At 41.1% G+C, this 13,864-nt stretch overlaps 1 protein-coding gene across 1 annotated transcript in view; it reads right to left on the bottom strand.

Moving 5' to 3' along the window:
- The window catches only part of PTPRG (protein tyrosine phosphatase receptor type G), a 402,469-nt gene that overhangs the window by 301,598 nt on the left and 87,007 nt on the right, over positions 1 to 13,864 (bottom strand). The window contains exon 2 of the mRNA XM_069028207.1: positions 11,290 to 11,394. Coding sequence (XP_068884308.1) covers positions 11,290 to 11,394 — 105 coding nt within the window. The remainder of the gene's footprint in view (positions 1 to 11,289; positions 11,395 to 13,864) is intronic.

Raw genomic sequence — 13,864 nt, 5'->3', positions numbered from 1 at the left:
GAAAGACTGGACTTGGACCATTTCCTTTGAATAGTTATACTTCACTTAGCACAACAGGATAGAATTATGACTAATATTTTGATCACTTGAACCACCCAGACATTTTTCAGCCTTCAGAACCCATCTGCCAAACTCGCACAGGTTTCCTCACAGAAGCAGAACTTCATTGGCACATGTTCTGAAAAGCTACTTGTGAGCACTTGCCAGTTTGAATAGGGGCCCATCATGGATTAGCCTAATTTCCTAAGGAAACAGGCTTATGTACTTGAGCCTTCTACTGCATCTGGGCTACCAACTCGCCTTCCCTCCCACTACAACTTTCAAACTTGCTGTGTAACTCTGACCCAATCTGAGAGAAGGGGGTGACCTTACAGATACAGCACAGCCACTGGTTTAGCGATGCACAAGCATTTACACAGGGAACAGTGGCACAGAGCACAACTGGAGGCCAGGAAATAAGCTCAGAGCTTCTTAGGCACTGGAGACTTTTCACAGGAATATGAAGCACTTAACTGTTCATAGAGCTGCATGGCTCTAGTGTTTTAACAGCAGAGAAAAGCAGGCTCTTAGTACCTTCTCCAGCTCATAGTCTTCCCCTTATTACCCTCTGCTTCAGCCATCGGTGCATTTAACACCAAGCCACTCTCTCAGATGACTTGCACAAATTTAAGGTAGAGATAACTTTTCTGTGTTTGCACTGAGAGCAATTATGTCCTTCAGGCATCTGGGGAGCCCTTGTGCAATACAAGCAGTAACTGAACTACATACACTGAGCCCTTCTTTACAAAAGTCACATCCAATTCTCTGCAAACACCTTCACAGAGCAAATCCCCTTCCTAAGAGATCAGCATATGCTAATGGAGATATCATGAAGATAAATGTCTCCATTTCACATCTCCAGCAACAGAAATATAAATTAAAAATATGATCTGAAGTGCCACAGAAGCTTCCAAGTTGGAATCCATCTGAAAAGTTCATGTCACCTCTGGTTAGGAGCAGACTAGCATCTGGCATGTAAAATGGCTTTTCATACCCCAAGGGGCCAGAAGACTCCGGCAGCAGCCTGAACTCAGCAGCCTGAGACACACCACCACACCTCAGGAGCAAAAGACAGCATGTAAAGCTGAACATGAAGTGATCTAAACTCTCCATGACTTCACTGCTGTGCTACCTCAGGGTGAATCTTATTTCTGTACTTGGGAAATACGTTCACACAAACACAAAGCAAATCATATAACATTCAATTCTTCATTGTGAGCACATCCGCTTAGGCGTTTGTTCATACAGGAGCTTGACATACAGGACGGGCCCCAGTGCTCAAGGACCAGATGATGTGAAATACAGCAGAGGGGCCCTGTGAGGTCCCAAGCTACCACAGTGCACAAGCAAATGATCAACATTTAAGGGACCTTTGTCACCTCAGCTCTAGCTGTGAGTCTATTATGGGGAGTTGGGACTTGTTTCTCTATTCCACATAAGGAAAGCAACAGAAACTGCAGTCACATGCCAATACTCATCACCTTCAGGCATTCAACTGTAGGGACTTTCCTGTTCATTTCTGAGGAAATTTATACACCAAGACAGTTGAGAAAACCTCGCAAGAGAGTCAGAAATCAAGAACCTCATGTGGAACAGCTCCTCCTGAACTTTCTTCCAGCTGCACAACTTACATGTTGGCCTGAATGCTTTAATTTACATCAAGGTAAAAAAAGCAGCATGGGCCAGCTTCAGAGACCTCAGTTCAGCCACACTGGGGTGATGGGAGGCACCCAGCCTCCCTGTGCCCTCCTGGTCTTTACAGCTGTGCTCACAGCATGAGCTTACCTCACAGCAGCTGTGCTAAGAAGAGACGTGCATCTGTGTACGTGCCTGCAAGGCTGTAATCCTACAGCAGCGTGGAGAAAATGTGCATGGAGTGAGACTGCATTCAAACAGGAATGTAGGGGAGAGGGTTTACTTCAGGCATGGCCAGAACAGACTGGCTTAGGTTAAACTCAGCAAGTACTGTTTGGAAGAAAACAAGCAGGGTGGAGATGAAGCAAGATAGAAGGCCTAATACTCATGGCAGCAAAGATTCCTTCGGTGGAAAAGTTGCTTGCTGGTCAAGTCTTCGATATTCTTAAAGGAGTTACTTGTTTCAAAAGTATCTCACCCTACTGAGGGTTCAACCACAAGGGCTCCATGAGCCACCAATACCCACCAGCCCTTACTATGGCAGCTCAAGTTCCAATCTTTACATCTCTGCAACAGGGACAAGGAGTTCTTAATTCTTCACAAATTAAGCTGCTCATCTCACTAATTATCCTGAAAACATTATCAACCCACAGTCCCACTCATCTCACAACTGGGCAGTGTAAAGAGATAGGAATGGGTAGGAACACACACCTAGGAAACATTCATTCAGGGTTCAGTAGAATTGAACCCACTTGCTTTCCCAGCTTTACAAAAACAGAAGCTTGATACTCAGGTTCTCAGTAAGGCTTGACATTATTTTTACACTGCAGAGCAACGTAACTCTTCAATAAATCATTCCAGTGCCAATAGCCTCCCTCAAATAGAAAGGCTACAGAGATGACCCTTAAAAGTTTAGAGGAGAGTTGAAAACATTTCCAGAAAATCACTCAAGTGCTGTTTAAAGATGTAATTTATATGCACAGCTCTGCACTCCATTACAGGATTTCATATTTATTTAATTTGACAAGTTAAAAGTGTGCCCATCCAACTCTTTGGGCACCTAGTCTTTAAAAAAAACTTTGTAGCTTAAAGCCAAATGTTCTGTGTATTGAATATGAAAAGAATGTGATTTTCCTCAAACCCACTGGAAAAAACTGAAAGCATCAAACAGACTAAGAGCTTCAACAAAACACCAGCACAGGGAGAAACTGAGTTTGCTGATGAAGGAAGAATTAAGCTCCAAAGCCTGATCACCTCCAGAAGACCTTCTGTTAGCTCAGGAGCTTCACAACTCCTGTGCTACCAACATGGTCTCCCCCAAAGGAGGTAGTCTCCAAGGCAACCAAGGTCTCTTCAATTAGCATCTGATAAGGTGGGATGTGTGGCCTCAGAGACAAGAGCATAGCACTGGGACTCAGACTGAATTTCCCACTCTGCTGTGCATGGCATGGGGTGTATCCAAGAGTTACTTACACTGCCCTGTCCTTTGGGCCCCACCGTGCAAACACACCCACCTCAGAGACATTGTAAGAATTAGAATTCCTTCAGCTGCTAAGCACTCATTCTGCAGTACCAAAGGATCTAGATGAGACTTTCTCCAATTCTTCCTTTCTCCAGTGAACATGTGAATGAGTAGACATGAGTAGACATTTGACACAGAATAAACATATGGCACCTCTATCCCATGGCAGACCTGCCTGCCAGCAGCTGCCCAGGCTGGGGGAATGCCCAGCCCTGCCCCACTCACTCCTCCCCTGGCAAGGGATCCCAGTGTGGCAGATCTGCTACTTGCACAGGCAGGGGCTGCTTTTCAAGGATCATAATGATTAAAAACTGTAAATCTGCAATGCCACATTCTGCAAGGTGGTGACACTTTTTGGGAAAGGGGAGAGATGGGGCAATTCCTGGGGCAGAGATACAGAAAAAAAGATTATCTTCTGAGCAGCAGCAGAAAAGATACAAAGAAGCCACCTGACATAACAAAAATAATGGAAATAATTCTACATCTACTGCATCAACTGCAGTACTGGCCTGGCTCAGCCATTTCATACAAAGAGTCCACTTATATCCTGCAACTAGAATTCTGATTCATTCCTTGATTATTTCATGCTTGGACTATTGCAATAATGTTTGTGCCAAGCTATTTTTTTTTTACCCACACACTACAAGACTATTCCTACAAGAGCTTCCCTGCTTGCTTTGTTTCTCACTGAAGTATCCTTGCTGTTCACATACTTTTTTCCTCACTGTTATTCTCCTACATGTGTTCAGTTACATATGAAATCAAGATCTGAACTTCAATGTATCACGGCAATAATTCAAGAACCTCAAAAACAGCAGACTCCAACCTTCTGAGTATTATCCAGTCCATTTGCTGAGCTTGTATCACAGCTGCTACCCAAATACTCCATCTTTCTTTTGCATGCTTAAAAAATAGGCATTTCATGTGTTCTTATGTCGAAAGAACTTCAAATATTTTATCCTGTTGCTTATTTCAATGCCTAGAGATCAACTAAATTGACAACTTTTTGCTGCACTTCAGCACATTCTCAGTCTTTTGAAACAGTGCACTGGTTGTTGTAATTCCAGAGGTTTTCCACAAATGTCCCAGTGTTCACATTGAAAGAAAATGCAACAAAAAGCACAGTACATTTAAAGAGAAGTGAGAGGTCTTCCCTCCTCAGCTAAAGCAGCTCTTTGTGCTCCCTAATGTGAGGGGAGATCGCCACAGCTGTGATTGCAGCAGTGCAAAGTAGAAATACCTTTGATGCACTATTGGAATAACTGTATCTGAAGCTCTGAAGATTTCATCTAGCATCTGCTGCTTTTATTTTATACTTTTGTGCTGTGCTAGGGAAAAAATTTCGTGAAAGAGTGAAAGTTGAGGGGACTGGTTCCTTGCACATCTTATATTTCAGCCTCTCTAAGCTGTTCATCTGCCAATGGCCTATCTGGTCAGAAACAGTAAAGAAAAAATTCTGAACACTCAAAAATCAGAGATCTGTTTTAATGTACTTAAGCATGATAATCAATCAAATTCTAGTGAGAATCTTGCCAAAAAAAAGGGGAATTTCACCATATCTGCATCCAACTTTTAAAAATCCAGTCAAGCATTTCAATATAGACTAGATACCATGATTGACTATGACAGTATTTGGAATAAACTGTTAGTGTGGCACACAAGAAAAGATGGCAAGAAGAGAAAGTAAACAGTATTAATGGCATTCAATAACAAAATCCTAAGTAGAAACTAAATTACTACCTGAGGTTTCCTTAGCAGATTATTTAGAAACTTGCCAATAGACAAACAAACTAAATGACAACACTCTCAATCAGAGCTGTGTTCCCCAGCAAAACAGCTTAGTAAAAATGATACAGACTACTTGGGCTGCTTTTGGCAAGGCTGGCTCCCCTCAGGGAACTGATAATGGTAAATACTCAGCACAAGCATGATAGTGAATTCCTTATTCATGCTAGCTTATGGTTAGGAAGATATATCCTGTTCTCCAGGATAGGAATGAGAAAACTCATTTCTTCACACTCAGAACAGAAACAAAAGATATTTTTTTGTACTGGTTCCTTCACAGGGGCAGAATAGCTAAGGAAAGATAAAAAGCATTCTCCTTGACATCTTCCAACTATGTGCACATTTAGATGCAGATTCTGCAGACACAGATGTCTTGTGCACATCTGTACAGTGTCTTGCTCATGGACATGAAGACTCATGACCCAGTACTGTCAGAATACAAACAATCAAAATATACAGATGGTAATTCCCGTTTATTTGTGAAAACACACAGCAGTTGCTTTAGCTGTGCACATTAAAAATTGAGGTTCATGCTCAGACATTAGCAGCAAACTCTAAGCTACAGTTTCCTGTGTTCCCCTTATGAAAGAGTGTAGCATTGATTTCTGGAACAACTGTTCATCTAATAAGATGCATATGGAAATGAATGCCTTGCACCTGGTTCCAGCAGGGTTCACTGAAGACTACCATTCATCTCTGATGAATGCAGATAAAAATATTCAAAGCTCAGTTTACTGATCAGATCAGATCAGATATTAATGGGAATGTTTTTCCTACTTCTCTCAGTGTGCTGGTTTGGGCAAATTTAGAAATATATCCTCTGAGAGAAGGCAGGTTACGACCACCCCTCCCCCCAGGAGGTTCGGGAAAAAAAAGAATTTTCCTCAAAAGAAAGTGAAAGAGATAAAACTATTTATTTAACAAATACACAAGAAAAATATACTAATGCTAAATAATGAAACCTCTTGCTGTAGAGAGAAAACCTGGGAAAATTTCAGAGTCCTTCCATAGTCTCTCTCTCCCCCTCCTTGGAGCTGGGACAGGGTGCTGGGCCCACCTCCAGGGCCAAGGCCTCGGTGGAAAGTCCTCCCAATGTGTTCTGATGTTGAAACCGTCCAGCAGAGAGAAAGGGAAAAAAAATGAAGTCCCAGGAAAAAGTTCAACTCTCTGTCTCTCCGGAGAAAAAGCAAGCTGAAAACTGGCTGGAAAGCAAGCTGCTTCCTCCCACTCCCACCGCTGCAGAAGCAGACAGGTTTTATCTCTATGTCCTCAGAACATGAAAACAAACCGCAAAAACTGCTTTGAAAAAGTACACTTTTCTCTCTCCCCTTTCAGGCTCAGTTTAAAGGCATAGAAAGGCACAAAATTAATTTCTGGGCATAGGGCATCGACATGGGATACACATCATAAAGTCACCCCAAGACACTCAGCTTAGATCCTCTTTAGAACGTCATCTCAAAAGAGTGAGAAAGCAAGAGAGACAGAATCTGCTCATTTTGACCATCCTGCATTTAAGGGAGATGAGTACTTTTACAGAGGAATGATAACTGAGCACGATGTGCCAGAGTTTTGGTCAATATCAAGATTTATTATTCTGAGAGACTGAAAGAGTGAAATACTGACCGAGGCAAATAGCCCATTAGTTACCTCTCAGTTCAATATGACTTGATGCTTTCCTTACTATGTGCTGATTATTTCCTGTCCAATCCACATTAGCAGCTTATTTAATGAGAACAATCTAAGCAAAGAGAGAAATTCACACATTTACAAAGGATATCACCAAGTTACATTCCATCACCATTTGCTGTTCTTTGAGGAAATAACCATTATCCATCATTTCTGTTTTAATGCCAGCAATTGCTTTTGAGAAGAACACTCAGTTCTTACATTCACCACCGGTTATATTTTAAATAATAGCATCTTAAAGGACAGCAGTAACTGCCTAAGTGTTGTAGGACAAAGCATTCACACACTGATAGTGTCCACTAGCTTGACAGCACGGGCAAAGTTCCTGTTCTTAATGGACACTTTTCCCCACTCACAGGGTCATCTCTACTCTTGTAAAGCCTATTTTTCTTCTGTTAACTTCTCCTAATGTTCATGGCAGTTGCACAGAATCTTGGAGAGAAATGATTCAACATTTTAAACAGAAAAATATCAGTGAGGACATGCACAAAGAACAGAAGTATCATAAGCAGTGCTAATAATTTCACATAGAATATGAGAGACTACAGGTACAAAGAGGAAAGAGATGCCTTGAATGCACCATAAGATTAAAGGGAAAAAAGAACTGTATGAGTTTTTTACACAGGATTCTCTTTACAAAGCCACAGTTAGATAAACATCTAAAAAGAACACATCTACATCCTTGGCCAACATCTGTTTTTTGTTCTCTCTGAGAAGCCCAAATGGTTTTGATTACTTAAAAGAGTATTTCTTGAATGAGTCAGCTCACAACACTGAAGCTGATCAGCAGAACAGTCGTCAAGGGAGGCGGGCACACAGTGCAGTTCCAGCACCCCACTCAACTGGGAAACTCCAGTGACAAAAGCACCATCATCTACAACACCCTGCCCCAGAACAGTGCAGACCATTCCATACCGTTAATCACACAAATTAACACTGGGAATAATTAGACATCATATCTTTTACCTGAAGACTCAAATAGCAGTTTCCTAATTTGGGTAAGCCCCTTGCTACTTCTGGTTTTCCACAATATCATGCAATGATTGTCACATTAATTTTACACAATAGCTTTTCAGAAGAACAGGTATGAGTACATACAGGTCCTCCAGAGCTATCATCACTTAAGGTACAAGAATCTGCATCTGTCTCTCACACTGTAATCTCTTCCTAAGGCCCTGATCCTCGAGCTACTCATTTTTTGGTCTACTGCAAGGCAAACTAGGGTCTGCTCAGATCACTAGCAAAGTGTTCTGAGCACTGACAGTTGCAACACTTGACACTGAGAGGCATCTTTAAATGTCTGGAATATCAGGCTCCAGGAAAAAACATACATTACACGAGGGAGGGTCAGTCAGAAAGCCCTGGATCTAGCCGATGTTTCAATTGCATATTTCTTTGCTTTTGTTTCAAGTTGTAGGCTTTTGTTTCAAGTTTTGTTTTGTTTTTTTGCTTAAAAACCAGTTTACATGTTTACAAAAATATGTCCACACTGATGAAAAAGCACCTGAACTACTACTATCTGTTACTATGATGAGTTCTAGAAACATATTGAGTTCAGAGGCAATTATAAAGATGGGCTAAAAATCATTTCAAACCTGTCTATTCAGTGGTTAGCCTAACAGAAAAGATGACTTGGAAAAGCAAAGACTGCAGTGAAACACATTCAGGATCCACACGTACATCTTGTGACTGTGCTGTGCCTATTCCACATTTCTTTTGCACTATAAGTAATGTGGCCAGTACCAGTTTAGGAAGTCTTTGGAACACTATAAGACACAAAGCTTGGAATAAATACTTTGCCAAAACATACATGAATAGACATGGACTGAGAATTCCCTGTAGAAATGTTGTTTGAGCTTCTTACAAATCCTAAAAAGAACATCTAGGAGATCTCAGTCTCTGTTCTGTCTCACCGTTCCTATTTAAAGACAAGCTAGTCTTCTGTTTTCAGTGTTTGCTCACTCCTGAATTTGGTTTAAAGAGCTGCTAGCACAGACTTAATGAAGTTTCTTCTAAAGGGCTGATTGTGTTTCCTGCTGTCTTTTTGACAGAACCCATTCAAAATGGGCTTTCTTCATTTAATTATCTAGTTTTTATTTTTGCAAGTTTTATTTCTGAACTGGAATAAATGTTATAGTCAGAATTGTGTCCATACACAAAAGGATTATTTTACAAGACTTTAAAATCCTTTCCTTTCCAACCTGTGAAAGGAGAAGTGTGGTCCAGCTTTGTGTAGGGAACATGCAGTATGAGCACAGGGCACTGGAGTTCACAGGTTCCTGCCACAGGCACCTTTACGGATGTGAGTGCCTTATATAAATGATACAGATCCAAGGGTTGTTCAACACCTGATCAATGACTGAAATTCCTCCTCTCTAAGCTTTTGTGCCTGAGAGGATCAATATGACCAGGCAGCACAGGGTAATGCTATAGGTCACTCATGAAACCAGGAAAATTTCTGATCTCCAGAGTGTAAACCAGCTCCTGGACCATTCACCCTCTGCAAGAGCTCAGAGCAGCTGAAGGGTTTCCTACAGGCTACTGAGGAATTAATCTAAAAGCCCAGTATAGAAAAGATATATCCTGTGGAAGATGGATATTTGAGGGCTCTGTGCAACATGGCTGTGCCCTTTTTTGACCCCCAAGCAGGAAAACCACAACTGGCTGCCTGCTTTTGGACCTCTGCATCCCCACATCAGGATTTATTACAGAACTCTTAAGCCCAAAAATACAAAAGCTCTGCAAGCAGGCAGGCACAGCCACAAACAGAGAGAGGCCTGTGCTGCTGTAAATCAGTTCTGCTCAACTGAAATCAATATAAAGCCATAGCTCAGCCTAAAACACATGGTCTATGCTGGGGCTCAGCAGAGACTGTCCACTGACGGCTGTCAGGAGCTATCCTGGTCTTGTTTACTCCCGTTGGCAAATTCCCTTAGAAGAAACTCCAGACTCACCAGCCTCAGCCCAGCAGAGCCTCCTTCCTTGCTCATAATTGCTGGGGCTGGACCAGCAGCTGTTGTACAAATAACTGGAAGGGAGCTGGCCTGACCATCTGAGGATAGGGAAGGGAAGCAGCCTACCAGATAATGTCTGTAAAAGAGCTTGGAAACCACTGACACAGGCTAATTGCTTACTGCAGAGTGAAGTTTCCCCTCTCTGTAGGCTCATTTGATGTAAACTTCCTAGTCATGTCCAAAACCTTACCCACAGCACAAACATTAGTACATAAACTGCTTAGCCAAGCCCTGCTCAGGGTTCCTGGGAAATATTCTGGGGGATGAGAAAGCAAGGAGAAAGAAACAGATAACATGATCATCTTCCTCACCATGCTCAGCTAGAAAAAAACATCTGTCTGGCATCTGGGCTCTGCCACCCACCATTTATTCCCACTTTCAACCTAAACACAGAAGCTCAGCATTTTCATTACCTCTGGTCCCCTCAGTGAGCAAATATGGACAAAATAGCATCAGATAAGAGAGGCTGAACTGGATGGAAATCAAAAGTGGTCATTTGTCCTACATTACTAAAATGTTTGGATTTATTTTACTTGCCTGACCCCATTTGCAAATGAGATAGCTTGTATTTTGAGATCTAATAGAGATGACTTGTGTATATTGATGGAAAAAACCTCTCCACTTACCTATAATCATTTGTTCCCAATGAAATAAATGGTCTGGATAAAAGCGGGGTTTTGGCAGTCAAAAAGTAACAGTTGCATATTTATCTGGTATCCGCATTCAGACCTCTTAGAAAATAGTATTTTTCCTTCAGCTAAAACTAGCCCTGCACAACAACCCTCTTGGACAAGCAACAGATGTCTGAAACATATCTCAGATCATCCAGAAAAGCATATACAAGTTCAATATCATGCTTGAAATCTTCATAAAAACTTTTTAGATATTAGATATCTTCCACAGAGACAGCATAGCTATTAAAACCATTTCTAGAACACAGCAACCAGCAAATCAGACATCATTCTGAAGTGTATTTTTATTTGTGGTATTTCAAAATTTTGGAGGTACATGAGCTTTTCCATAAGACTTTATGAAAGCAGTGGGACAAACAATAAAATACTCTTCCAGTATCCAATCTTTTCAGCATCACACATCCTGGCTTGATGCACTGACAAGTCCCATCATTGTCATTATACACTACCACAAAAATACATGCACAGAAACAAGTAATTTCAAAACTTCTGAGGTGCTGGTTTTCTGGTTTTTTTTGTTGTTGTTGGTTTGTGTTTTTTTAAATCTGGACATATATATATATATATATATATATATATGGATGCTTACAGTCTTCCTAGAAGGCCCAAAATGGTAAGCAAATAGTGAACTTTGCTTGGACCAGAAGAGCAAAGAGAAGTTTGAGAGTATGCCTGACCAAAGGTTTGTCAAGAAACTAAAACAAGACTGAGAAAAGGAACAGAATAATAAGGCAAATCCAGCAGTAAATGGCAGAAATGCAAGAAAGGAGGACATGTGTACAGGGGGAAGGAAGGGAGAAGAAGAAAATACACTGTAAAACTAATTTAAACTGAGCACAGTAGTAATAAAAATCAAGTAAGCAGTTTGATTCTGGAGACATTTCATCTTTTAGGGCTCTGAAGAAAAGTCACTCACCCGAGTATGCCCAGTAAGGATCCCCTGAAGCCTTTCTCCTCCGGATCTGCGCAGAACTCCCATGTCTGTTCTCATGCAGAGAGCCCACATAACCTTCGGTCAGAGCTGGGAAGAAAAGAAGCAGAAATCGTTAAGAAAGTGATATTGGCTCCCTGGAGTTTACACAGTGAAGCTTAAATCTTTGCTGAGCAGAGACTACAAATTTGGTCTTGCTTAAAAGAATTTACCAGGCATGTTCCTGAAACCTCCCCCCATCCAAAGGAGAAGTCAGGACTCACTGATGCCATTATTCTGGTCTGGATGCCTGCGACACTCCAGTAATTTCCATAAGGAAACTGATGTACACAAACAAACAATATGAGCCTTGACATATGACCAAACTTTCTCTGTTTAGACCCAGAAGACAAATTTACTTTGCCAGTGACCACCAAACTATGTCAGGCAAAACATTCAGTGTGCAATACCAATGACTTACAAAGTGTGAAAGGGAGAGGAAAGGAATGGAGAAATCTTTGCAAAACTCCACAAGCTAGAGGGTATTAAATTCAAGTAAACCAGGAAAAAACCCACATCCTATATCCCATCCCAGGATTTTTCTTTTATACCACCAATAATTTTTATTTTTCTTTTGTAAAGGAATTAATTGCTTCCATGAGGATGTGGGGTATTTGGGTTTTTTATGTGCATATTTCGCTTATTGTTTCTATGCATCTGACTGAACCAAAGTGGAGGTGTGTAAATTCACAAATGTCAGTAGAAAGTCTGTAATAAATTCCAACTACATTTCTCAGAGCACTATAATAAATGCACACAAACAAAAACCACCTTAGATCCAGAGACATGGAACGAGTGAGGAATGAGTATGCACCAAATGGCTCTATGGAAATTTAAGCCCAACTTCTCCCAAACCACTTATCTGATCAGTAAGAAACTAGCTGAATAATTCAAATTAAAGCTTCAGAAAACCATGTAAAGCACTGCTACTCGTATGCACTCACCAAGAGCTGCCTTCCCTTCTATTCCCAGGCCAATTACAGCTGGGCTGGAAAGAAGCCCATAACAGGACCAGTAACTCAGAATTTGCCTTTCTTTCTTTTTGGAAAAGCTTCTGGGAGGTGCCGCCCTTGCACCACAGTAGCAGGGAGTCTGCTGTGCCCAAGGTTATACATGAGTGCTACACAGCTCTGTGGACAACCTTCCCTCTGCAACGTGGATTTCTGCAGGTTTTGGAATCCTGATGTGGTAAGAAAAGTCATGAAATTTCAAGAAAGGCAATACAGGTTTGCCCCTGCCAAATCTTCTCTTGGGAGAGCAAAGGTACTAATTGTGCCATTTGAATGAGTTTTCCAGATTCCTTGGCAGCTTTCTAAATGTCAATTCACCCCAGGCTGCGAACTAGAAACACTGGAACACATCGTGCTACCAGGATTGTAGGCAACACGACCTCACATACCTTGTTTTCCTCTCTAAAAATACTAAATTAAACATCTTTAGTTTTTTGGGGTTTTTTTTTTTTTTTTTACTTTTATATGTCTACGTGGTTGGGAGGCAAGAGGCACTAATTTCAACAAGAGAGAACAGATGTGGGATGTGGAGACCCAAACATTCTTGGCAAAAAAACCCAACACTGAATAAAGATGAGAGACCATGAAAATCCCAAGGAAGGGAACAATGAAATAGCCTAGGCAGATGGCTGGAAAGGCTATCAAAAAAAAATGGCCCTCTTATTCAGTAAAAAATAACGTGTGCTGAGAAATACACCTAAAGCATCTCCTCGTTACAAAATGAAAGACAGCTTTCATTTCTGAAGGCTTTCTCCTGAGCATCCTCTACAGAGAAGGCAGGTAATTGTGGGATTTTTGTGGCTGAAAAAGTCTGAACCCGTCAGGCAGGAGGAAGATTGGACACTGCCTCCTCCAAAGAACAAGGTGCTCCTGCAGGTATCTGCTCAGTGAGGCCTCCTGTGTGCCTTTGCATCCAGAGAAAGGTACTGAGTCTAAATAATCTATATTTGTTGAGAGTACAGGGGATCCGAGTCAGTGCAAAACATCTCGGGTTGTAAACACCTTTGTACTTTTAGCTGGAACCATCAAAAAGCCTCATGGTAACCATAGTATGACCATGAATCATACCACTGATTTTCAGTGTCCTCTGTGCAAAAAATTTAATTATGCAAATCCAAGCCTTTATGAATGCCTAACTTTAATGTGAAATTGAACATTTGCTTCAGTCAGCATCTTATTTATGCAATTATAAACCTGACATTCTTATGAAAATATGCTGGTTTAGTTTTCTGCATAGATACTTAATAGATTTGTGCACTTATCTGTATTTATAAAAGGTGGAGAGACATGCTGTACACGAATTTGTTTCCACCATAAAGGATGTTACAAACCAGGAGGGAGCTCAAGTACTTTGCAAGAGAACTATGGGAAGGGACTTGCTGGCTGCTAAATAGCTTCTGTAGGACTGAAAAAGAAACAAATTGGGACATCCTACTCTAAATAAAATCCTGCATCACTGCTAGATAGCCCAATATCAATGTCAATAATCCCCTTATAAACATACAGTAATT

This window comes from Aphelocoma coerulescens, chromosome 12, assembly GCF_041296385.1.
Source record: "Aphelocoma coerulescens isolate FSJ_1873_10779 chromosome 12, UR_Acoe_1.0, whole genome shotgun sequence".
NCBI classification, from domain to species: Eukaryota; Metazoa; Chordata; class Aves; order Passeriformes; family Corvidae; genus Aphelocoma; species Aphelocoma coerulescens.
This window is presented reverse-complemented; position numbering and strand designations above follow the sequence as displayed.